The 26174-nt window shown below is 42.0% G+C and overlaps 1 protein-coding gene across 1 annotated transcript; it reads right to left on the reverse strand.

The window, feature by feature from the left end:
* pde6a (phosphodiesterase 6A, cGMP-specific, rod, alpha) lies at nucleotides 1–24225 on the reverse strand. Its single transcript, XM_041048143.1, has 23 exons — nucleotides 23897–24225; nucleotides 22994–23135; nucleotides 19943–20095; nucleotides 19110–19199; nucleotides 18820–18960; nucleotides 17987–18061; nucleotides 16896–16960; nucleotides 16363–16429; nucleotides 14647–14694; nucleotides 12750–12899; nucleotides 11959–12102; nucleotides 11108–11173; nucleotides 10857–11003; nucleotides 10108–10215; nucleotides 8126–8235; nucleotides 7157–7244; nucleotides 6632–6732; nucleotides 6432–6539; nucleotides 6272–6335; nucleotides 3505–3579; nucleotides 1746–1829; nucleotides 427–595; nucleotides 1–213 (listed from the first exon to the last, which is right to left on the reverse strand). The coding sequence occupies exons 1-23, from the start codon at nucleotides 24223–24225 to the stop codon at nucleotides 170–172; spliced, it is 2568 nt and encodes an 855-aa protein (XP_040904077.1). The 3' UTR covers nucleotides 1–169.
* Nucleotides 24226–26174: the final 1949 nt, after the last annotated feature.

Here is a 26174-nt window from a genome sequence, read left to right on the forward strand (position 1 = left end):
GCCCACTGTATCTAATGAGTAATGCAGAATGAATGAAAGCATGGACAGGAAGCAGCAGTGGAGGAGGAGAAATCCCATTTAAGAAAAAAAAAAAAAGAAAAATCTTTTGGGAAAATCCAGTGTTGGACCACAACCATGCAGCAAGCAAGGTGGCACTACTGGAGTATCTCTAGCTGAGGATACAAGTCTTTGATTGTGCCTGGGCTGCACTCGCTGCAAGAGGAAAGAAGGAAGGAAGGAAGGAAAGAAGAAAGAAAGGAAAAACAGAGAGGAAGTTATTTTTTTATCAAGTGACACCATGAAAAAATGCATTCACAACCTTTTTACAGTGTCGGCGCCTGTGTGTCTGTGTGTTATTATGGATACCAAACATTGGCGTAAACTTCTCTCACAGTTTGTGTGTTCACATGTCTGAGAACCTCCTACCTTGTTTGGCTGCTGCAGCTTTCTCAGCCTCCTCCTCCTTGGCTTTCTTGGCGGCCTCGATGGCAGCCATTTTGGCCTCATGCACTTCCTTCAGGGCATTCCACTCCTTCCTGTTGTTCAGCAGGCGATCCAGCATGGGGGTGATCTCCACGTGGAAACGGCTGAACTCCTGGGGAGCAGAGGAAGCGTCAACAAGCCATAAGAATTTATTAAATCCGATACCAGAGCTCTGTTTGCTTTAATATTATTATTATCATTATTGTTGATTTTATATGATGCTGTAATAAATCTTCTCTACAGGCAAGTATGATATGTACAAATGTATGCATGTATGTCCCAAAAGGCAACTTAAGTATAAGGTCAGAAAAGAAAGTCAGAAAAACAGGAAATCCTGTTAACAGTCAATATTTATTAAATTCAAGAGATACCCATAAAGGGTAAAAATAAACCCTTCTTTCAGACTACCCCTCTCCAAATAAAAATAGAAATAAAAAGGGCTGCTTGATCTGATCAGTACAAATGAAGTATACTGGCTCTTGTAGCAGCAACAAATCAAAGTTTTTCAAATCTCAAACATCCCGAGGCGCGGAAGCTCACTCACGGTTCATTTTCTTCCTGCTGTACCTGGAAGGGACATAAGTCTGTGAGTAATATGTTGCTGGTGTGTGAATTACCTGTATGACTCACCTGTTGTGGTGTCCCGCTTTGGTTTATCGTTTGAGTGTAAAAGTTAATAGCGCGACCGATGCTAATGCGCTAGCACTCCAATGGGATTCTCCATATTATGTTAGCATCAAGCTAATCGCTACTTATTACCACTTGTAGGTCGCGACGGAGCTTCCGCCCCTCGGGACAACGGCTTAGCAAACATCGCACGTTGCTGTCTTGCTTTGTTGTGTTTTCAGTGCTAAATATTTCCACACAGCGACATGTTGTGCTGAAAAGTTTGCTAGCCACGGTACTGATCAGTGCTAGCCTGCTAGCCGGCTGCAAACTGCGGAATGGATTTCCTGAACGGAGGCGTGTCTCAATGTGACGCGGAGTAATGAGACACGCCGCCACCGTTCAGGAAATCCATTCCGCAGTTTGCAGCCAGCTAGCAGAGCAGCCGGCAGGGAATCACCTGTGGAGTCTTTTCAGCAGCTAACATTAAAGCACAGTCATGGTTCACTGATCGGAAATCTCTGCAGGTTGGATCGGAAATTTCCGTTAAATATGTTGGCATCGGAACCCGATACCGATACCGGACTGTTTGAGTTAAAGAGGCTCAGCACTGGAAGTTTGTGTGTGTTGTGTGTTTGTGTGGTGCGATGTCTCACCTTGTACACAAAAGAGCAGACAAAGTCGATGAAACCACACTGCAGCTTCGGCAGATCATCTGCTTTGTTTCTGTCCATCATGGGCTGGAGGAGAGAGAGAAGTGTTTAAAACAGTCACGTGTGCTCATCAGGCCATCGACCCTGCTGCTACACCACTGCATTTTAATGTCTTTATCTTTAATAATATCAGTTCAGCTTATTTACTGTAATCTGCTGCTGTATGAAACATTTCCACCAGTGAAACGGCTCCGGGAACCTTTCATGGATTTGTCAGTTTCAAAGCTAAAATTTCCTTCTGTATAATGTGTTAAACACGTAACCCTGAATAAATACTCATACTCATTCCTCTGATGCTTTACGTCGTCCACCCTGTTTGTCTGCAGCAATATAAAGTTTTACAACAGAGGAAGAAACTAGTATCACATTTATTGGCTTATTTAACTTAAAGGTCTGTTTTTACAGGCTGACACTCACATAGAAAACCAGAGGAAACAAAAGCTACTGGATTGTTTTTGACGTCTTTGTGGAGAATAAGGTGTGGAGACGATTTTCCAAGCGCTCCATCCTCACTAACTGAGAAATCCAATTTGTACAGAAGCATCTCATTTCTGAAAAAATGGCGGGGGGAAAAAGTCTAAACTCTGCATGCTTGTAAAAGAGTGCTGCAGTTCCACACTGTGTCTTTTTCAAGTGTAAATAAAGAATGAATGAGCCATGTAAAGTCACATTAGCTGCCACGTTCAAAATGTGCTCGAGAATGCATTGCCTTTCCAAAAAGAGGTGAGTGTGAGCAGCACACTGGAATATAAAAACCTGTCAGAACTCTGAAGAAGTTCATGTGGACTGTAATTGCTGGAAAAATTGCCCACCTACATTTCCTGATAAAATTGATCAGGTGCTACAGCCTCTGCAAGTTTTTTTTCTTTCTTTTTTTTTCTTGTCAGACCACAGTGAGTCACAGAATCGACTGCTGGGAAAATACAAACTGATCAAAATGGAAAGTTTTCCCTGCTGGCACAGACGCTATTAAATTCAGAGCAGTGTAAGGTGAGAGAGTGTGGGATGGTGCTTCTCACACATCAAGTGTCTCAAGGACATGAGGGAATGAAACAGAGTGAGGAGAGAGAGACAGAGGCAGAGAGGAGGCGAGAGAGGCAGGGGAGGGGACGGTCGGCTGGGTTAGGGCCACGGTGACCGCTCTTTCTGTACCAGTGCTCCACATAATGGCCTCTACATTGCTGAACACTGTCGCCACAGGGATCTACATGTGTCTTTTCATTTCGTCTTCCCACTGTGTTTCTGTCTCTTGCTGTCCTTCCCGCTCTCCATCCTAAACCGAAACCCCAAGCACAGCCCTGCCTTGCATTAATTCCCATAATTCCTGTCCACCCACCAATTACTCTGTTTCCCCCTCTCAAACTTTAGCTTAGTGGCACAAGCTGATTAAAAAAAAGGAAAAAAATATGTAAAACAAACGACAGAGATAAATCCAGGAGCGCAAAATAACACTTCAGTTTACTCTAAAGCTTGATCACAGACAACAGTCTATAGCATCATGTCCACATTTGTCCAGATTATAGTCAAATGATTGATCTAACTGTTAAGGATCCAACTGGACGCATGGAGCTTCCAGTACAGCAGCACCACTGGAGCTGTGAGGCTCAGCAGTTTTGCTCCAGGAGACTTGAGCAGAACTGATGCCGCCTGCAGCCACCCTCCCTCTCTCTTAATCCCCACTGTGTCCTCACTGTGTCCTTACAATGGGTTGTTGCTCCAGGACTGTTCTCTCAAGGTCTCCCTGCTCCCAGAACTCTGCAGCTACAGACAGCGCCACCTAGAGGGTCAAACAAAAGTTTGGAGATGTCAAATTAAAAGTCAGTCAACAAACTTTTAATTTGAAAAACTCTGATGAAAAGAAATGATAAGCTCAAAAATACAAAATGATTTAGACGAAAATAAAGCTGCTTTTGACTTTGATGCGTTTGTGCAACAGTTATTCAGTTTACAATGATGTAAAACAGACAAGAACAGAAATGGTCAAGTCATTTTCTGTCACTTGACTAATCTTTTCAGCGCCACGTACAATATTTGGGTGAAATTCTCCTTTAAGTCATGAGCAGTCATAAAGCTGCTGCTGGAGAACGTGCTGGATTTCCAAGGCGCTGATTAGAGGAGCATTTTATTGAGCGGGAAAAGCTCCCGTACAAGTTGTTAAAATCATCCTGTAAAGCTTTCACCGTGTCCCATAAACGAGAGTCTCACTCGCTGCTCACGAGGCAGTTATGGGCTTTGTGCCTCGATGAGATGAAAGCCTATTTTGTCTGCCCTCACAAACCTAAAATGGAGCAGTGCGAGATATGATGAATATTATGTGAATTCTGTATTCAGGATAGAAACCTCATTTTAGAAAGAGTTAGTCATCAAGCCAGTATTGGGGGAACAATTGCCATGAGGCTGTGGCGCCAAAAATGGTGAGTGAGTGAGCGAAAAAGAGAATCAGCTGTAAAAATGTCAGTGGAATAATCTTATCATGGACGGAGCAGCTCGAGCTGAACATCTCGAGGAGGCCTGTCTCTCAATAAAGATCTGAGTGAATTTATCTGCAGATCTTTAGGTAAGAATCCGACCATCTTATCAGCTTGAATCACAAACTAACAGCTATAATAGAGACTCATTTCACACTAGCAGAGATCCCGCTTTGCCTAAATTAAGTCTGAATATCAAGTATCTGCGAGTCTCTGATCAAGATCATCATCAAAACTGGAATTTAGAGAGCTTCATTTGAGGGATACGTTACGTAGCCGCTGTATTCAGGGTGGAATCCACCTTTTAGGAGAAGAGTTAGTCATCAAGCTACTTTTAGAGCACAATTCATAGGAGGGCGGCCGATGCTGTGGATAGATATCCTGACAGCGTGAGTGGGATGTGGAGCTGACTCACCAGGTGCAGACAAAGGTGAAATCCAACCAGAAAAAAAAAAAAAACACATCCGCCAAAAAGTAAAGGTGGAACATCCTAATTGGCTGCTGCTTTCAGTTTGATATGACGAGCTGTTCTGTTTCACATCAGCTTACACACATGCTCATCATGTAGCTGAGACAGTGGATTAATTACAGTCTGATGAACAAGGATGAAAACCAAACCATCTGAGAGGTGATATGCAGAACCCGTCTGGATTTAAGAAGTTAATGGGAAAATGTATGGATAAAGCGGAGGTGTTTGCTGACTTTGTAAGTAACTTCCTGCACAGTCGCTTGCCGTGAGCTTGTCACTCAAGTGAAGCAGGGAAGGAACACAAATGGAAAAACCTAAATGATGCAGTGTAGTTTAACATTAGGCACTGAGGGCTGCATTTTAAATTAGTCGGAACAGATGACATATTATTTTGAATTGGTTTGGACTTGGAGTTTTTGAAAAAGCGACGTCCTTCCACACAGTAATGGAAAAGTCTGCATGGCTGGAGTCTGGAGCTGTGCTGTGACTTTGCCAAGAGTTTGTGTTCGTTTCTCGTTCACAGTGATGGACTATTTTACCAAGTGGAATTCTTTTGTGTTCTGTTTATAACTTAAACATCTTCTTTAATGATGCATGCTGAAACAGCACCGTGCCCCGTCTCATTTTCTGCATCAGTGGTTCAAACATTTTTAGCTCGTGACCCTTTAAAATGAAGCTCTGTCTACGTGTGACCCCTCATTACAGGTGGAGCACGGCTCTGATAATGAGCATGGGACCGATTCAGCTGGTGATTTTCCCTGTCTGATCGTCTCATCTGAATAATTAATAAGGCCTCAAGAGATAAAATGATCCAGTAACTTGTAAGATTTCCCTTCTATTTTTTTGGGGGGGGTGGGGGGGAGTTCCTCAGGGGCTCCCATCCCCCAGGCTTGGAACCACTATCCCAGAAACATATCAGATCATTATCTTTGCTTTTGAATTCTGTCAACAGATGATGTATAAAACCCTTCATCAGCAGGGACTCGACTACCTGTGCTTTAAATTACCATTACTGGTTTTATTATGGCTCCAGCTGCTATGAGTCTCCGGCTTATGTGAGCGTATACGAATGTGAAGCATTAGAGAAATAGAGCTTATGTTCCCAGTCAATTACGGACAAATAAAGGTAAAAATATTACCCTCCAGCAGCGCCTGTTGAACAGCCACAGATACTTCATGTTCATATTGATATGCCCGTGTGTGGAGGCTTGATGGCAAAGTGTATATTGCATACTTTACTGGAACAAAATGCTGAGCCTGCCAGGCAGTAATGAGGGAAATGAAAAGCAGCAGGTTGCTTTTGATGCATGAGGCCATCAGGAATCACTGCTGAACGCCGCTGAGAGAAATGGCAGCGCTGACAAAATGTCATTCTCTGCCTACTTTATCACTGGTTCCCCTCTCACAGGGCCTCTCCTGGAGCCCGTGTACAAGTGTGTGACTTATTACTGTTGAACGGCTGGAGTGCCATTCTACAGCTACTACTGTGAAGCATGAAAAGGACCTTGTGTAGAGATCACACAGGTGCATACCTTGCTCTGAATCTCCCACGGTTTGGCAATTGCAGACAGGTCACAGGCAGTCATCATCATGGCCCTAGAAACACAATATATGTGTTGACATAACATGACTCTTCGTATGCATCTGTGTCGGTACCTGTCTCGGTGCATGTGTGTGTGTGATTGTGCCTACATGACAATCTCTTTACGCGTGGTCTCCAGCATCATGTACTTGGTCCAGTCGTTCCAGTTCTCGTAGGTCTTGGACTGGTCCACAATCTTCTGGAACATCGTCCTCTTCCTGCACAGAAACAAAACAGCGCTTCAATGCCTCCGTCTTGTCTGTCTTTACCTCAGGTGCAGTCAGGTAATGACACACTTCTTTGTACTGACTTGAAGTAGAGAGCCAGGTCAGTGGCGATAATGGCAATATCCATGAGGTGGATCACGATGTCGTGCTGACGCCGATTCAGATTCTGATAAATGTTCAGGGCCTGAAGCACGAGAGAAAGTCGAGACGGTCACTTCAGAGAACAACAAGAATACCACGCAGCTTAGTGGACATACAGGGGGGTGTGTCTGGGGTTAGGATGTCATGACGACATGTTTGAGAGTTAAAACCAAACAGGCATCTGCCCCTGAACTGGACAGTAAAATCTGAGAACTTATGCATGGATCAACCAAGTTTTCTTTTAAGGGTCAACAGCTGCAGCTAAAGCTAATAGCAAAGACTTATGGGAAATACTTTTGAACAATGGAAGCAACAGAACAGAGTCACACGGCAGGTGAGGCGCCAGCTCCTTAAATTTATTGCCGGATGGTTGTATCACATTGCTTTCCAGTGTACAGGTGCCCAGGTGTTAATGTGCCCACCCCTTGTGTGTATGTACATGTGTGTGTATATGCACAGCAACATACATCATCTCTCAGCAGAGTCTTGCCAAACTCCAGATGGTGTCTTTCCAAGATGGAGGAGCCGTGAAGCTTCGCCAGAGGATTACCAGACCTGGAAACACACACGCACACACACACACACACAGACACGCACACAGACACGCACACAGAATGTTGGGAGGTTACACTGTGATAAATCATGCATGTTAAATCCAGGGTGGGCCGGGCATGCTGCGTCCACGGCTAATGGCAGCTCTCATTAGCTCATCCATCAACAGGTGGAGCAGAGCAGCTGGAGGTGTATCTGGTCAATATCAGCTCATTGATGTTCTCAGTGTGTGACGTCACCTTCACCGAAAGAGCTGAGGTCAGCTCGTCTGTACACAGGAGGAGTGGCTGCTGTCACTGCGAGTCAATTAAACGGCCTCACAAAGACCAAACACTCCGATTTCCAAAATGAGAGAAGTTTTAAGTGAAAGTAACTAAAACTCATGAAGAAATTGGGTCGTGGCAGCAGGAGGTGATAAATGAATCCATGTTTTTAATGTATTTATTATTTTAATGAGTTTTTTTGCACCAGAAGTCTTCCTAACATGCTTCCTGCAGACCTGATGGCTGAGAAGTCACTCGTGAGCGACTACAACAAACATGTTTTGTATTGTACGTGTGCCTTCCCTTAAACCACTGGTTGCTCAGCTAGTCTCATATCATCTCAGCAGCACTGATGACCTTGTTTAACAAACCCTGAAGCTCATTATCATGACTGCCTCAGTTTTCTCACACTTATTCAAATATTTGCAGTTTGATGAATCCCAGGAGCTTTTATTGCCTTAAAACAGTTTTTAAAAAAAAATCCAAAAGTCTTTTATTCATTAATGAAATTAGGCTTCAGCACTGAGGCCAGAGTTAGCGGTGGTGATGTTGTACTGTACTGCTTTATATTCAGAGGTGTTAGAAAGAAATTATATTAAGTCAAGTCTGGGTAGCTCTTACTTCATCTGGTAGAGGTTGTTGGTTCCTCTGTGGTCAATATCATGGCAGAAGCCGGCGGTCACCATGGCCATACACTCCAGGTCTGTGTAGTAACGCTTCAGATCACCTGTCTGAGAACACAAACATTAACACAAGCACACAGGAGACAGAAGGTGAGAGAACATACAGTTTAATTACAGACACACATATGTTTACAGTGGTAAAAACTACAAGCATATAACAAATACAAGCACACACGCACAAACTCAGGCTGAACAGGTTTCCCAGTAGGTGCTGTACATAAATAACAACACACACCGGTTTTCTTATTAATGACCAGTTCAGGCAACACCGACTCGTTTTATCATTTACAGACACACTTCATTACCTCTGTGTTCACTCCCCCTCTCTCGATTACACACAAACACACATAGACATGCATAAAAACACAGCGCAGGCATCAACGGTCACATGTATAGAACATCTCAGGTAATGATACAAGGAATGAAGGAGGAGAATAAAGGGAAGAGGAAAGATGAGAAGTGAGCTGAAGATGAGGAGAGGAGAGGATTTACTGGAGAGATGAGGAGGAAGAAAGTGTTGAGGGTAGAGTTGGGCGGTCTCCAAATTTTCATACCGTCAAACCTCCTCCACATTTTACCCCGGTATACGTTATTACCGTGACCTGGGTTTCCCTTAAAATCTGCCGGTATTTTCTAACCCCCCCGGTCAAAATGTCAGGTGAAAATATTCAAATTGTACTTAATATTATATATAATAAGTACAATTTGAATTTTGAATCAAAAATCAGCTTCGCTCATAGATGCAACAAGTGCGCAACAAGACGCCATCGCTTCTCCGTGATGATGGAGGCTTGAACTTCTCAACAGCGAATATCTCATTAGAGATTTCAGTCAAATCTACCCTGAGTGGGCCTAAACTGGCCAAGATAGCTTGCGTGATCCCCGTCTCCAGTGCGACACCACAGAGAGGTTTCTCTCTGCAGCAGCGTATCCAAACAGCGCCTACGCGATAATGCGCATTGCAAGTTGCGTAGAGACACTGCGCACTTTTGCTTTTAATTCAGCTGCTGTAGCCTGTAGACAATTCACTGCAGCAAAAATGCATAAAAAAAAAAAACCCTGGAACATGTCAAGATGGATCTTTTTCAGTTTGCTGAAAACGCATATAGCGAACGGACGTTTTTATATTTCCAGTTGGCAGCACGCCGCGTTATTAAAATGGTATGAGCCAGTCCAGATGGGTTTTTTGTTTGCAAATTGTTTTATCTGAGGATACTTTCTTTATATTCATGTTAAAAGAGCGCAGCTTTGTGCAATATTTATTTTAGAAGTTACGCATTGGGAGTCAATTGACGGCACTTGTTTTATCTGATACAGCCTATCAATAAAAAGATTCTAAATTGACATGCTTTGATATCATTCTTATATATCCTGCATAGAATTTATCGTTTTAAGCTCAATAAATTCAGATAATACAAACATTTAATAAAAACACCTGTCCGGTAAATGAAAACCTGCCGCTCACGTAGTCCGGTGCCAGGTTTTTCCAGTGGAAACACCTGAAATGATGAACGTGAGGCTCAGAGGGCGTCAGCAAACTGCTGGCTTGTGCCTACACCGTTTAGAAACTGAACACCAAACACTAATACTGAAACAATAACAACGTGACACGCGCTGTCTTCTCCGCGCTGTCACGTGAGGACGTCACGTTCATAAACTTTATCAAACGTCTCCAAAAGTAAAACATATTCTACTTTAGTAAAAGTGAAAATTCAACCACACAAGGCATGAAATACATTATGTTTAATATTTAATCCTTATCTCCTATATAAGTGCATTGCATTTTTTTTTTTACTGACGGTATTGAAACTGATACCGTTGCTATTTTTAAGACCCCGCGGTATTACCTTATTACCGCCCAACCCTAGGAGGGATTGATGAGTAATTAAAGGAGAGGAAGACTAAAGAAGAGTGTCTGACCATCAGCAGGGTGAACATGGTCTGTCCAACGTTGAATCCGTGTCTCCAGTTGTGGTAGGTGATCTTCCTGTAGCCTTTACTTAAAGAGTACATGAACCTCACCAGGGCCTATTAGGTGTTCATGGGACACAAAAGTGATAAATGATAAAACAATACCAGTATGCAGCAGAACGGTGCACTGCTTGTTTCTGTTTATCTATAACACAGGTCCAACTAAAGATTTTTCAAATACTGGATATGAGTGTAGACCCGCATGTCGGCTTCACTGACCCGGGTAACCGGGTAAAGCCAGGTTCATTTTTATCTTTACTGTCTCCACTGCAATCACATTACGTGGATCAGGTTTGGCTGCTTGTAACATCAGTTTGATTCATTTATGTGTGATGCTCTTCACATTTACCACATGACGATATACACAGACTTTGGAAAACATCATTTTCAATAGCGTGATAGTGATTTCAACTATATTTCAGCCCCACCCTAGTTGAGACCGATGTCATTCCAAGTAGGTTATACGATAGTTTCCACTATTCTATAAAAGTGTAAATCTATAGTTGTTTTTTTTTTTTTTTTTGTAAAAGCATCAGTTTAATGCACAGAATATGACAGGAGCTTCCAGCTTAATGAACCTCCACCATTTTGACACAGCAGCCCTTGGAGATGTTTATCACAGAACGTCATTTTGCAAATTGAGAAAAGATATGAGCATTATGAAGCCCCAGTTACAGATTAACAAACCAGCCACCCACCTCTCTGGGAATGTGGAACTTGTCCACCACTTTCAGTTCATAGTACATCTTGATGCCACACTTCACCAGGTCCAATTCACTGTGTTCAAAGTCACAGAAGTGAAACTCAAAGATCTCAGATTTCTTAGAGTTCGGCAAAACCTCTGACTGTGGACAGAAACAGGCAAATATATAAATTCACATTGGAGATTTTTGCAATGATTTAGCCGTAGCTTGGTGTGGAATTTCCAAAAGCCCAAGCTGTTGTTTACCAGAATCTCTTGGAGCTCCTCCTCCTCGCACTCATCCGGTTCCTTCCCCCATCTCTCCCTGGTGTTCTGGAGAAACACACATCATCAACACTCACCTTGGATGAAACGGTTAAGCATCAATCATCTGACTCCTGATCTGAGGTCAAACTAGGTAACCTCTCTGCTTTTCTCCCCGTCTCTCTCTACTGACAAATCACCTCATACAAAGTCTGACAGCTTATTTCAGTTTATAAACGATGCTCATCTCCTCTTTATATCATCCACATCAACCAACTGGTTTGAAACTGACTGGTTTTTGTTCTGTGTAGCATTAATATCAAAGGATGAAGCACAGCACTAAGTTTGCAGGGTTGGGAGTTCCATTCCCGATACTGCTAGTGTCTGCTGCTTCCGTCTTTATTTGTGTTTATTTACTTTAGAATACATCTAATCATACGTCGTGGTCCAGCAGTCTGGGCTTTATTTAACGTCAACAAAATGCTGCAGTCACTACTTTCAGTGATGCTGGGAAATACACTAAACTTTCATATTCAGCTTTCACTGAATAAGAGCTAAAATTACTTTAAAATGTGAAAGGTGCTCCGTAATTTGTTTGTGAAGGACAAGATTTTTTCCATGTAATTTCTGAGGAGAATGAGAACCAGCATTCAGTTTCATAATAAATTGTTCTGAATCATAAATTGTTCTGAATCATGAGATGCACATTTTCATGTCTTAAATTCATTCTGTTTGTCTTTTCATGAGAGGTTATGACCATGTCTGATGACGTTGAACCATAGTGATGTATTTACCCCTGCAACAGTCAGTGTGATAAAGAACCAGGTCTCTCTTTTCCACATTTACTTACTAACCAGAACGTTCTGGATTTCATCCTTGCGACACTTGACGTGATACAGCACCATGTCCTGGAAGATGTCCTTCCTGTTCTCCAGCTTGTTCATCTTGTCATAAGTGTCAGTGTTCAGCACGGACCAGCCCAGGAACTGGGTCAGAGACTGGACACAGGTGTGTGTGTGTGTGTGTGTGGCGTGGACAGAGAAAGAGAGAGAGACAGAAAGATAGAATAAAAAAATAAATGATAGAATAATTCTCAAGTATTTCTCCACTGATCTGCATCCAATATGGGTCATTGTAAAATCATAATCTGCAAAATAACCAGCACCTATAGGTTTTAAATGTAGCTGAGCAAACAGTAACGTGCTTTTGAAATGCTGCCTGACTCTAACTTAAGCACAGTACTTGAGTAAATTACCACTTACTGTTCATTAAAACATCAAGTCGAAAAGCTTTCTGAAGTGAGTGTTGTCAAATGTCAAATCATTTCTGAGTCAAACAGCAAATCACATTCACACGAAAATGTCAAAAAGAAAACGGCTCCTGAAACTTCTTCGATTTTCAAGAACAGCTGAGGATCAAACTGTCACGTTGTGTATTTCAGCTGAATTCTGAGCAGAGAGGCAGACAGAGAGACTTCAGTAAAAAGCCTCCAGGCCCAGTGATAAATAATGCAGATGCTCTGAATGGCCTGAGTGTATTTATAAACCAATGACTCAATGCTGACTCTCACACACACGCACACGCACACGCACGCACACGCACACGCACACACACACACACACACACACACACACACTGCCTGTACCTCCATCAGTGTTTCGTCCATTTCATCAAAGGGTTTCCCATCCTTCCTGTTATAGAACGTGGCCACACCCACGATCTCCTCTTTCTTGTTGACAATTGGCATAGACAGGACGTTCTTAATGGTCCACCCAGACTCGTCCAGAGGCTCTGTCTGTGTACGCAAACACACACATACACACACACACACACACACGGTTCAACATGCATTATTTCAGTAGCTATAAATAACAATATGCTTATCTATGCTGTTACTGCGATATGTTTAAGACACAGTAATGTGGGGGCTTTTTTTTTTTGCCAGAGACCTGACAGAAATGTAACACGAACTCCTACGTTCAGAGGAAATGTGAACAGAATCAATAATTCACCTGCTGACTGCCCCTAAAATCTGAACATACTGCTGCAGCTGCCACTGAAGTCTCACTTTTTAAAATGGATGCTTGGTGACTTAATGCTGCTCTTTGGCTTCATCACAGAGTGGAAATGCTTCTTAAAAAGTAAAAACAAAAATGGATTTGGATCAGTTAAGACTAAATCTTAAACTATGAAAATGAAAATATCTGTAAATGGATATCTGGAAAAACATAGTATGAAGCTCTAAAGTTGAGTTATTTACAGAAGGCAAATGGAGTTTGATGAAGGGAAATGTTTTCAGTTCAAATATCAACAGTCTCTCCCCAGGATAAATGACTGCTTTAAAGAACGCTCCTTTCTCTGCTTTCTCCCACCACAGTACAAAAAGCACAGTTTCAAAGCATTCTGGGAAACATAGGAAAACCACGGATGAAGTAGATTAGCATAAGGCAGGTTGGAGGAAGTAAATTTCAACACATAATCACAAAATAACTCCTGCAAACGGTGTAAGAGAGTATGACAGGTGGGTTAACATTAAGGCCCTAACTGTCAGCAGCTCTGAAACAGGATCAATGTATGAGCAGGGACACTGGCCACCACAGTATCAGAAACCTAATATAATAAGGATAAATGTACTGGGAGCTTTATAGCCCTCAGGAAACTAATTTAAACTGAGGAGAGCAGAGAATGTGAGACATAATTTATTCACTATATGTTAGAATCGTTCTTTATGATTGTTCTCCAGTGGTCTCTTATGGTACGAGAGGGGCCATTATATAGCTGAGTTAATTTTTTCATACGTTACTTCTACATATACCCTCAGCTCTGTTTTATTCACATCACTCAAGAGCAAATGCAATTACTGTAATCTGACTGTATAATGTTAATGTCATTTTGTTGCTTTACATAAAAACCTGATTACACATCATGAGGAAGACTGCTCTCCTCTCACCCACAGGAAACACCGGTGATAAGGTAGATAAATGTATGAATGTGAAGCTGGGCTGTACTGAATGTCTCCTCTCCTGGATAAATAAATGTATAAGAACAAATGATACGAACCAAAATAACATGATACCAGCTATGGATGCTCATATTTGTACTTTGCTTGTACAAAGTAGTGAATAAATGTAAATGTATATTGCAAGCATTCATCTTACAGATGATAATTAGTACATTTTTCATGTACCTATGTACCATAATAATTACATTTGCAAGCAATGCATCAAGAGTTTAATAAACCTCAGGTCTGAGTCACTAATTTGTAAACCAACCTTTTGTATTCATGTCTATAGAGACACACACACACATAAATATATATATTTATATATGTTTTAATATAAAAATAATATTTTTTACTTTTGGCAAAAAAAGAAACCACTAACAACTATGGTTCAAAAAGTCACTTCTGTAGGAGAAGAAGACTTCTTTGATTCATGAAGTTATCATGTTGAAACTACTCAGTTACAGTGAGCTGCAGTACAGTTCAACAAGCAACAAGCAGAAATCATCACCAGAGACAAATTAAGTTGCAGTCATTGTACCTGGAAGCTGAAAAATTCATCCTCTGCTGCATTCATGATGTTACAAATCTGTTGAAAAGGGGAAAAAGAGAATAAAGTTGAGGGTGAGAGAACGACATGAGGAGGCTTGATTGTGGTTATGGGGTAAAGGAAAATGCTGTATCTGCACAGGGGGGCGTTAAAGAAATAAGAGAAGGTCAAGTTAGGAAGGAATAAGAACATGAAAATGTCTAGAATGAAGAAGACAAACCAGGATAAAAGGACACCTTCTCATGTCCTGACATGAAAAATTCAACCTTAAGCTCTTTGGCTTGAAGGACCAAATGTTCATCTGTTACTTTCAGAAGCTGACAAAGTTTTACTGCTCTGCAGTAAATCAATTCGCATCCAGAAGCATTAGTGTCAATCTGACATGCTTTTTTCACTCGACTTATGAAAAGGTGGCTCTGTGGAGAAATTAAGTTTTCACCTTTTACATGTTGTAGAAGAGGAAGAAAGGAGAAGATGAGGGAGGAAAGATGATGTAGAGTTGAAAAATGACAAGCGGTGAAGACAATGAAAGGACAGGACAGGGAGAGGACAGACGGGATGAAGCAGAAGGAGGGATAGATAGAAGAGCGACGGCTGGCTCGGTGGTTTGGGGGGAAAAAAAAAATCGCGCTGTGATTAATTACAACGGCTGCAGAAATGACTATTATACATCATGGCAGCACGTGGCTGAGCACTTTTCATTTCCACAACGGTGTGCACACTGACAACTGTGTAATAAGGCCTAATGGCGTCCTGCTCGTCTGACCACCCGCAGCTTCCAATGAAGATATTTTGAAGTAAAGATTTTTTTTAGGACACTGGTTTTACATGGACTCCTGCACAGCAGATAAGGAAGTTGTTCTCTTAAAGTCAGAATGAGAAATGAGGAGGATTTTTGTTCTGATCTAGAAACTTTGGTTGAATCCAGCCACACTCACTGATTCTGAAATCATGTTCAGTCACACAAATATCACTGGATTTTATAGAATCTCGCCTCTAAGACGTACTCATGTTCACAGTGAGTGATTAGGTAAAGATGAGCTATGAGTCAAAATACACTTATGTAATAAAGTTGAATCTGTTATCTGTTTGTTGTTCGTTTCCTGTTCGCAAACTCCCTGCATACGCCACAGGCTGTAATTCTGTACACGAGCAACACGCGTGTTGAGATTTCTGCTCCACTGATTTGATCAAATCTGAACAAAAAAGCTCTGTCGTGTATCTTCAGCCATATTATCAGACAGGTTGTTGTTATTATCACTCCCCAGCTGAACAGAGCTGCCGTTGTTTGTATTCAGCCTGCTCACTGGCCATTCATTCATTATTCATTTGCTGTTTGTTCATATATGTTTGGGCTCCAGGGTGGCCAAGCAAGAAAGGTCACACGCTCAATACCTTCCACAGTCAACGCGTGTCCCTGTGAATCGCCACCGTGTCCTTCAGTAACTCACCCAACCCTCGTTTGATTTAAGGCCTTTGAAGCCTGATGTTGCTCACAGTAACTTTAGAAATATTTCTGACAGACAGAAGTTACGCAGCCACAAACTTAAAGAGAAGAATGATGAAATATGCTGCCGCAGCTTCAATCTGCTCACTAAGCACAGTTTTGACGGCGGTTAACACTGACTTAAAGACGACACGTGGAATTTAAGCAGAAGTCGACTCCACTGCTTTGAATTTGAATTTGTGAAGGAACAGGACACTGACCAGTCCAGTCTCCGCGACGTAGGTTGGTAAACCACTGACCAGAGCCCAGTGATCTGCAGGAGGATTCCTGGGGATGAACAAAACATAACAATCACAAAATGTGATCACTGTTATCATCAAAAGGAAAGAACACAATCATGAAATGTATTTTTATACTCGGTGTCAGCGTTAATCTGACTCTGCCAGGGTTAAATAAATAAAACAGGAACACACAGGTGAGGCTGTCAGGATTATTCTGCAGTGAAATGTTTGGATGGTGGTTATTAATGTTTACACAAGCAGCGTTGTTTGATAAGAGACTTATTTGCTTATTCAAACTTGTCAGAAAAATAAAATTGCTCTGTGCAGTGTTATACCTGTGTTTACCCTCTTATTATCCATAACGCAGATCGTGTCTGGTTTTGTCAGTAAAGAGGAGACGACACTGAAATCTGTTTTTATCTCTTTATCAACCTGGCTGTGTTTCCCTTGTTGCCTTTAAGAACCACTCTCCAAACACTTCAAACTAGATCTCTGTCTCTGGTGTGACTCACGGTATGACTTTGATGTCCTCTTTGCCATGGAGGATGTAGTCAATCAATTTGTAGAAGATAATTTCCTTTAGAAGAAACGTAAGATTAACATTAGAGGGACATTTTAGCATGACGACAAGTTTGTATGTCCTATTTTCCCCAATCTAAAAGTATCCCGAGACTCTTATAAATATAGAATTATAAATATAAATATAGAATTAGGACAAAAAAAATCTTAATTAAAATCCAGCTGTGAAATACTGAAAAATGGCTGTAAGTGGACCTTTAGTTAGATAATATGTAAGTTAATGTTATTATTGTTCTTAAAAGCAGGCCCAGTGGTACTCAGGCTGGAGCAGCTGTAGTAGTACCAGCAGCAGCAACAGAGCCACAGTCTATAATTAAAATAAATTAATAAATAAATTGTCACCACGTGTACTAAACTTTGTTAACTTAACCCTGATGAAACCATGACACACTTTCAGCAAAAATAAATGAATCCAAACTCAACCAACCTACTTTAAACTTAATCCAAACACGAAAAGTGAAAAAGCCTGAACAGTGGCTCCTACAGACTGCAATGCTCATTACATCCCTCAGTGTGAAAGAGCTGAGCAGAACAGAACTCTCTGATGGCTTTTCATGTTCTTAGGGCTTTTCTTTAGTCACACTAAAGGCTGGAAAGTTTGTCTTGAGGGTGGCACAACAGAAAAGGTCATTACGAAGTATAAAAGAAGAGTTTTATAGTCCCGGGATTATGAATTTGCTCAGCAGGTGTCATGGAAACCTGCCCACTAGCTCCTGGTAGCTTGGAAAATTTGGCCTGATGGTGGAGCTAGGTCAGAAAATAGGATTCATCCTCTGCAGGGCAAAAAAAAAAATACCCACGGCACATTTCATGTAAAGTTTGCCATAAATTTTACAGTTATGGTCTCACTGATGATTGATGGCCAAAGGGACATTTCACCTGATGCTGGCACCAGAGTCAATATCAGATAATAACATGGTACTACTTGAGAATAGTGATTACGGTCTTCAATAAGAGAACTGCTGGATTTAGCAGGAATAGAAGGAGCCCTAACGGCAGTAGCAATAGCTGTAGGTTTCCTCACCCTGCCGTCAGGAGTTTTGGGTCCATCATATGGTGGAACTTCTCCCATCAGAACGGGCCACAGGTCAAAGAACTCCTAGAGACAGACAGAGAAGAAACAGACCATTTAAAGTGGGACAACACAGCTAATTTGGCTGCTTCTGTTGTTTCATTATTTAGACCCACTGACGTGATATTGTAGGTTACATCCAACAGCACCGTTCTGTCTGAAAATGCTAACTGCCAGAAGCCTCTCAGGAGCGTATCATATATTTTCCTGTTTTATTTTCCTCTGTCTTCACAGAGTGCACAGTTTCTAAAACACGGGCTCAACGCTGAGCAACTAGTTTTGTTTGTTCTTAAGTGCTTTATTCATGAAATCCAGTGCTGTTACCAGACAGCCATCTGTGCAGGCAGACATGTGGTTGTTCTCAGATAGCAGGTGTTAGGAATCAACTGGCAGCTGCTTGTAATTAGGTGACAGCCACAGCCAATAAGTAGTATTTATGACAATGTGGTAGTTATCAAAAATACACGGGGATAGAAGGATACTGATCAAAAGTTATAAATAAAGTTCTTTCACTGGCACAAAAATCAAAAGAAAGCTGACACCGAGTGAAAGCGTGCACATATTCAAAGCCTCAAATGTTGCTTATGGCTGTCAAACCTGCTTTTAAATTAAGTGGTTTGACAACCTGACTATTCTTTAAGGGACGCTAACGTGTTCTTTAGAATCTGACACTAAAGCAGCCCAGCACAGAGAGGACTGTGGTGCTTCTTCTGGTCTCTTTATTCATTGTTTTGTTAGTTTTCCAGCTTATCCCTGAGTCTGGCTGTGTATCTATGGTAACCCACCTTGGTCTTGGTCATGTCCAGCAGACCCACAGAGTAGCGGTCACAGTTGAGGAACGCTCTGACTGTGTACAAGGCCTTGTGGAACTGCCTCTCTATGTCCGTCAGCTCTTCAAACACCTTGCTGGCCGACCACAGCAGCACCTGCACCACAGAACAGAAAACAATAACAACAACAGTTTAATGGCTGCAACTCAGAGTCCCTCCTCCTGTCGGTCTGTCACTCTTACTTGTTACCAGCAGTTTTCCTAAAGAAAAGAGCGTATGAAGTGCTGTGTGCTGTACAGCCTCACCTGTCCCCTCCGGGTCTCGCAGTTGTGCAGGTAACTCAGGTGGAAAACTCTCAGGACCAGGTTGGCAAAGTTCAGGTACTTGTTCAGGGTCTTTAAAAAAAAGAAAAAAGACAGCATACAGTCAACACTGAGAAATACATTTGATTATATCTCCAAAACTTTATTCATTTAATAGCAAAACAGCAGAGACCACCATTATAACACTCAGTTTTATATCATTTGTTGTAACTTTTACCTTTTTGTGCCATCAGTCAGAACAAGTGGCAGATTTTTCAAAGGATGTTCTAATTTTTGAGTCAAATGTTGTTAATAATTGTATGAGTCAAACTGCCTGTTTTGATAAAGAAAATGTATAATTTCCGTGTGGTATTTGGATCGGGTGCCACTGAGGGCCTGCAGGTGATGAAACGCATTTGGAGCAAACTGGGGACAAAATGAAATTATAAGAAATTACATGTTATTGGTTAAGTCGATAACAAAGCACCACTGATGAGGCAAGTACAGCAGATGAGTAGCTAAAGTATGGGAGGAGGGACGGAACCGAAGCTGAAAAACAGAAGCTGGGTCACACCTCATCAACAAAGATTACTCTAAAGTTTGGCGGACTGGGTGTGATTGTGTTAGATCGCTGTCTGGTCAGGGAGCCTGTTACTGATTTAAAAAAAAAAAAAAAGTTTGTAGAAGTCAAATAAAGCATGAAGAAAGTAAGCAAAGGGAAAATAAATGGAAATGTGCTCTATAAAGCTGAGAACTGAATTTTCTCCAGGGGACTGAATCTCTAAAACAAAGTGTGCTGAGGGTGAATTTCTGGGACAGATAGCTTTAGATGTTACCTCCTCATCCTTGGCAGTGAAGCGCGGCCCGTCCAACTTGTTGACGGCCATCATGACAGCCACCATGTCTTTACCGTTCATGATTGGAATGGCAAGGACGTTCTTGGTCTGATACTCTGTCAGCTCGTCCACAAAGTCACTGTAGTGAGGGCTCTATGAAGAGAAGGGAGAGAGACTGGCTTTGACTGTATTTAATTATCCTGCTTTTTTCCCCTGCACCCTTCACAACTTCCAGAGTCAGCTCTGATGAACACACCACTTCTACCCGTGAACGCTACAAGCAAAGGCTTTCCATTATCCGCAAACCCAAGGCCCCCTCTGCTGCACTCCACCTACTGCTCCTCCTGTACAGCAGGGCTCATCAATTGTGTTTCTCTGGGGGTGAAACAGAGGAAGAGCAGCTCATTAGCTGCCAAGAAGGAACAAATACTTGCAGAGAGCGACCCTCAGGGGACCAGAATTGGTGACAGAGCCCTGATTTGGGTAAGGCAAGGACTGAGTTTTGGTTGAGATCTTGTTTCATATCCTTGCTCAGGTTATGATTTAAAAAGCCAGGGCAGTTTGTCAGACTAATTTATAGCTTTTTTTTTATAGCAATTGCATGATGCAGAGCAGCATCGAGGGGAAATTATTATCGCTCCACTATTTTATCTGCCTCTTTACCCACCTCACACTCACCCACATGAGAAAACTCCACAAAATCAAATCATTTGCATCATCTCCAACTTTCATTCTCCTCCCTCAGAGACCTCAATGCTGCTGCTATGACATGCAAAGCAAGAAAACATGAACAGCATCTCAAACCCTCTCTCTCTACCCAGCTGCAGATATATATCCTGGGCTTAATGTCCTCGTGTGTAGGAGAGTAAAAAGCACATCATTTTTCTATAAAGTTTTCTTGTCGTTGTATATTTTTAATTTGTGCGTCTGTTTGAGCATCAGTAACGAGATTTGAGCAGCTCTCAGCCTGCACCTCAAACACACAAGTCATGATTTGGTTATTTGTTCCCATTAATGTCCTAAGTTGTGTTTTTCTTTTTACATAGAGGTCAGTCTGAAGTGTGGTGGCAGCGCAGGACACATAAGAGAACATTAATACAAATGAGACCAGGCTGATCCTGGATCAGCGCCATAGAGAAGCTGCTTCAACTACAGCCTGAGAGAGCTTAAAAACAAACCTGTTCCAAAGATCTGGCCAGTTTGCCAGCTTGTTATTGGGTGACCTATGACCCCCTAAAGCCCAGAGAGGTCTTCATCTTCCTTATTATCCTCGGCTGCAGCTTTGTCTCGACCTCCACCCAGAAGCTTTACCACATATATTCCAAATTTCAGTACACAAGCTTCCTCCCTGGCTAATTTAGCTTCTGGGATTATTGCACATTAACTGGTTAAGTGTTTTCAGGGTGTTTCTGCTCTACTGAATTTAAAAAAAAAAAAAACTGAAGCGAAACAGCGGGACAGATTAAAGGTGTGTTATAGTGCTGAGTCTGTGAAAATGGCTCAGGGCCTGCGTGACCTCTGGGAGTAATCTGGGATCGCTCTAATTCAGGACAGATTAACCGGCTTCCATCTGCAACATCCTCCACTGACACTCTCCACCTTCCTCACACGCACACGTCTGGAGTAACCTCACCTTAAATAACCATCAGAGTCATTACGCTGTACAGTATATGATTATTAAATTCACTGTAAAGGAGGGAAGGATAGATGTAGTGGGAGAAATGAGGCCAGCTGTTGCTCACTACATAATCCCAGTGAAGCATAATCCCTAGTTTATACCTACAAGAATCCTGACTGGATGACCAGCCTGCACTGGATTGGACTGGGATGGAAATAGAGCACTGAGAGACAGTGATTCCCAGCCTCTGCAGTACTCTGAAAGGCCATCCACAGTGCATTAGCATCATAAAGTCAACCAATTATATGGAAACATTAGCTGTTCCTTCGCTGTGACTGGGGAGGCTGAGGCTCGGAGGCTTTGATATCGTTCCAGTTGCCACATTTCCCATCATGCTTTCATGTGTTTGTGTGAGGCTGCGGCGTGACGGACGGAGGTTTGAACAGCATGGTGCTGTTTGTTCTGTGGTGGCTCACAGTGAAGGCACACCAGGCCGGCCTGGCAGCACAACTGACAGATAAAAACAGGAACAATCAACCCGGGTCTGTTTTGTTCGTACATCAGCAGCTGAGTTTTCTAATCTCGCATGAAGAGATGCGACTGAACTGATACGGAGGAGGGCTTGTAATCCATCAGTTCTGTGGAGAGGGCTGCAGCCCTATTAAGTGTAACTATTACAGTAGCAGTTGGTGCAGATATGGGAGGGTGAGGGGGGTGGAAGCGAAGGCAGTGGATCTGCAGTAGCATGACAAACTTGAAGTGTACATGAGAATAAGCTTGCCAGCCATTTTCAAATGTCAAAGGTATTGGCCATAATGAGATTGAGCTGGCTTTGGTTAGAGGGAATTAGCGGCAATGGCACTGTGGTGTCATGTCGCCCTCTGGTGGTCAAAATACAACAGAGCAACAGTGGACTGGTTCTGACAACATGGGAAACAGGGATTAGAATGTTTACTGAGCAATAAGCTGAGTTTATATAGAAATGGGTTATTTTTACGGAGAGGATTTGTTCCCTGGGATCCACGAAAATCAACAAACTTTACATCCTAACCACAGACCTCCGCCGGATCTGACTCAACAGGTTCAAATTCTTTTTTTTTTTTTTTCAGGGTTTCACCCCCATTTGAATACACACTTTAAAAAGACATCTATATGCTTTAAAGATATAACCATCAAAAGATGTAATTGATTACCTACAGTACTTTACTAAGAGTGAAAAGAGGCAAATATAGTGTATTTTGTTCATTCTTAGTTTTGTTTTCCGTGATCTTTTCTTTCCTTTTATCACTGATGTTAGTCAGGAGGAAAGCATTTGTCACATTCCACTCTTTCTATATCACTTAAATGTGTACGAGTGAAGATTATCATGTTACTGGTGAACATTAAACACACAAAAAACACACAAACAAAAGCCATATACAGTGTGTATTTACCTCAGACACATCAGGAATGTTGACCATCTTCTTGGTGGAGGCCACGTGACCCACAATGCCCATATCCAACGGGTACACAATCTCACTATCAGGTGCCACCAGGCAGTCATCAAACACTGCATCTTTATGGACGTTAAATAACCTGGAGGCAAAGACAATTATATATTTTATATTTTTAACTCAAACAGGTAATCTGCCATTCAGACAAAACGCAGTCACTAAAGAGAGGAGGAAATGTTCCTCAGCTCTTATCAGTGTCAGGTCAAATACATTCAAAATCACTAATGGAGCAGCCAACAGTAGGAAGGTGTGCTGATAGAGGGGCCTCCTTTCATGGGCATGAAAATATGTAACTGCATAAATATACAGTGAGAAAATGTGGGATTTACTCAGCTAACATTCCCTGGTTTAATTCAGATGGAACTGTCTGAATGTGAAGCAGTGTGCTGGTGAAAAACAGCATCTGTGTTCATTAAACATGGTTCCCTAAAGATCTGTGGGAAAACGTAAGAAATGCTACTGCTGCACAAACATTTCCTCACCAGCTAATGGTGAGGTGGGAGGAGTGCAAACAGGAAGATGAAGCACAGCGGCTTTAAAACACTATGACAGACTGTAAGCGTGTGGAGCTCTACAAGGTAAACAGTTTACGGCATTAAAATGAAACCCCGACCACCCACACCCAAGCTCTCATGATAAGTTTTCTATAAAAAAAAGAACAAAAATAATATTCAACTAGTTTTGATTCAGCATTTTCATGAGACCAGCATGTGAAAATGTGCACGGTTCATGTGATCACACCCTCCTTTCGTAGAAAAGAAATAAAATCTTTACAGTATTTTGGCTTTCGTTTTTCTGAGACTGTGCTGTTAAAGCAGTAAGAAGCTGCTTTTTAAAGCTGACCTTGTTGCCAGCTCAGCCACACCGTTCCTCTGCCGGTACATGAACAGGCTCATGCGGTCGGCCCTCATCATGAAGCTGAGGTGTCTCATGAGGTTGAAGACAGACTTCTCCATCTGCAGGTTGTCCTGGATGTCCCGCATCAAGTCAAAGAGGACCTCACTCTCCTCCACCGTCGTCAGGTCGTGAAACTTGCTGATGTCCACCGCCGCCTTCCGGTTGTTGTCCAGCAGGTCTGAGACGATCTTAGGCCGGAAGTTGATGTCATAGTACTGCTTGGCGAACTGTGGGTTGGCATCCAGGAACTGCTCGGCTGCTGCTGCATCCACCATGGCTGCTACTGACAGGGAAGATACTCTGACAGTTCAAAACATATGGCAGCGATGGACGTCCAAAGTGGGAAAGGTCTGGTTGGGGAGAGTGTTCGCAACATGTCATCTCTTATTCAACAGCTGCTCAGGAACTAGGCTACCACTTTGCAAGGCATTTAACCTAAACTGATGAAACAGAGAAAAACCCTCCAAAACCTAACCCTAAAAAAATGAATGCATGTCCAATTTCCGTTCCTCTTTTAGCCCTGGTTTGGTCTCCCAACAACTCCTGAGAAAATTTTGACTTCTGTAGTTTGATGCTGGGCAGGAAGTGTACGGGTGTAATCAGTTATTTGAGAAAACAGCTGCCTCCTGCAGCTGGAAATGGGGCTGATGTGAGCACCAAGACTGAACCACACAGTAAATGTAGTCTAAAACCAAAACAATGAATAAAAAGAAGCTAAAAAGCTGAGCAGAGCTGCAGGGTCAGGGGATAATAGTCTGTGGGTTTGTCACTATGAGGAATCCCTGTGTACGACTGTGTATGACCTAGTTCAAAATTGTCCCCCATTTATTCTTAGTAATTAACCTGCTAGCACTGCAAATTGGTGGGTGTTACCACATCTGGATACATATTTGTTCATTCAGTAGTCCTCAATGATTATCCCTTCTGGCTTATTATATTGTTCCTATGTCAAAGATACTTTACAAACAAATTCATCGATAATGATAATGTATAACACACAGGTGTGTCCCACAGATCTAACAGATTTTTTTTTTAAAATAAAAAACGAGCAGTCGTACCTGTTACAGTCCTTGTATTGTCTCCAGCAAAGTGTATAAGCCCTCCGTCCGGCTAACCAACTCTGCAGGTGTCTGAGAAAAGAAAAGGGATTACCAGGATGGTTTTAAACGGTCATGTGTGGACATAAGCCTGCATCCAATTACAACGCTGGGATTATGATACCTTCCAATGTTTAGTGACACAACCTGGGACTCCTTTCTTCATCTCACTACAAGACACTGTTAACGCTTATGGGCTCTTATGCAGTGTCTTGAAAATGAGTACTCATGGCGTGCAGCCTGTTGAACTGAAATAATCTGTTCATTAGCCATCTATCGACTACATGCATGCAGGTTTTTTGGCAGATACCTTCTCAACAAAAATTCTGCCATATTTATGGAGTTGAAATCTCTGAGTTTGTACAGGGTGTTGCAGGTCCTGATAATAATCCAGATCTGGTGGAAGTAAATTCTCAATCCACATCACACACGGATTTGTATTTACAGTGTTTTGTGACAAATAAATCATGTTTGTTATCAGAGTACTTCCTTGTTCCTTTTATTTTTCTATTATAAGAGCTAGACAAACATGTGTAGGATTGTTTGGCCTTGGCGGAGGTATGTCCTCTGCTGAGTGCCCCTCTAGTTTTTTATGGCTTAAGAACATTATCAGTATTAGTGATTTATGGTTAACTATGAAACAAGGCCTGACGATCATTAAATTATTCTTTTTCATCAACAGCTCTCTACTTTATCTACTGTTTGTTACTATGCAACTTTGCAATATAAATTAAGGTAGTAATGCTGTCATTCAGCTCTCGTTCAGTTAATCTGCTGCTGTCATGTAGGAGTGTAACAGAGAGTCAACAACACTCCCTTTTCGACACTCCCTGTTACACATACCCTCAGATTCAGTATTGTTGGTTATGACATGGCAAAAACATAGGATCATACGTCTTTGCTCTCCAGTGACGAACCACAAACACCAGTCACTTTCACACCTTCTGACACAGAGAGAAGCAAAAAGAAGAGAAGTCACATCACGTTTTCAGAACTGTACTGTTTTTCTGTGTCAGATCTTTTTCCACGTTTCTGAACAACCAGCTACCATTTATATAGACTGTTAACGTGCAAATTTTTTAAAATGAAAGAAATTAAAGGGACGTTAAAGGGAACTGAACTGTTGT

The sequence above is a fragment of the Toxotes jaculatrix genome, chromosome 10, assembly GCF_017976425.1.
Source record: "Toxotes jaculatrix isolate fToxJac2 chromosome 10, fToxJac2.pri, whole genome shotgun sequence".
Classification (NCBI taxonomy): domain Eukaryota; kingdom Metazoa; phylum Chordata; class Actinopteri; family Toxotidae; genus Toxotes; species Toxotes jaculatrix.

Excerpts from the sequence above, each read along its gene's own strand:
- pde6a (XM_041048143.1), bottom strand. The coding sequence starts at position 24,225 with ATGGTGGATGCAGCAGCAGCCGAGCAGTTCCTGGATGCCAACCCACAG. Across the intron at positions 3,580-6,271 it reads CGTGGGAGATTCAGAGCAAG|GTGGCGCTGTCTGTAGCTGC; the intron begins GTATGCACCTGT and ends TTGACCCTCTAG. Across the intron at positions 596-1,745 it reads TCTGCTCTTTTGTGTACAAG|GAGTTCAGCCGTTTCCACGT; the intron begins GTGAGACATCGC and ends TCTGCTCCCCAG.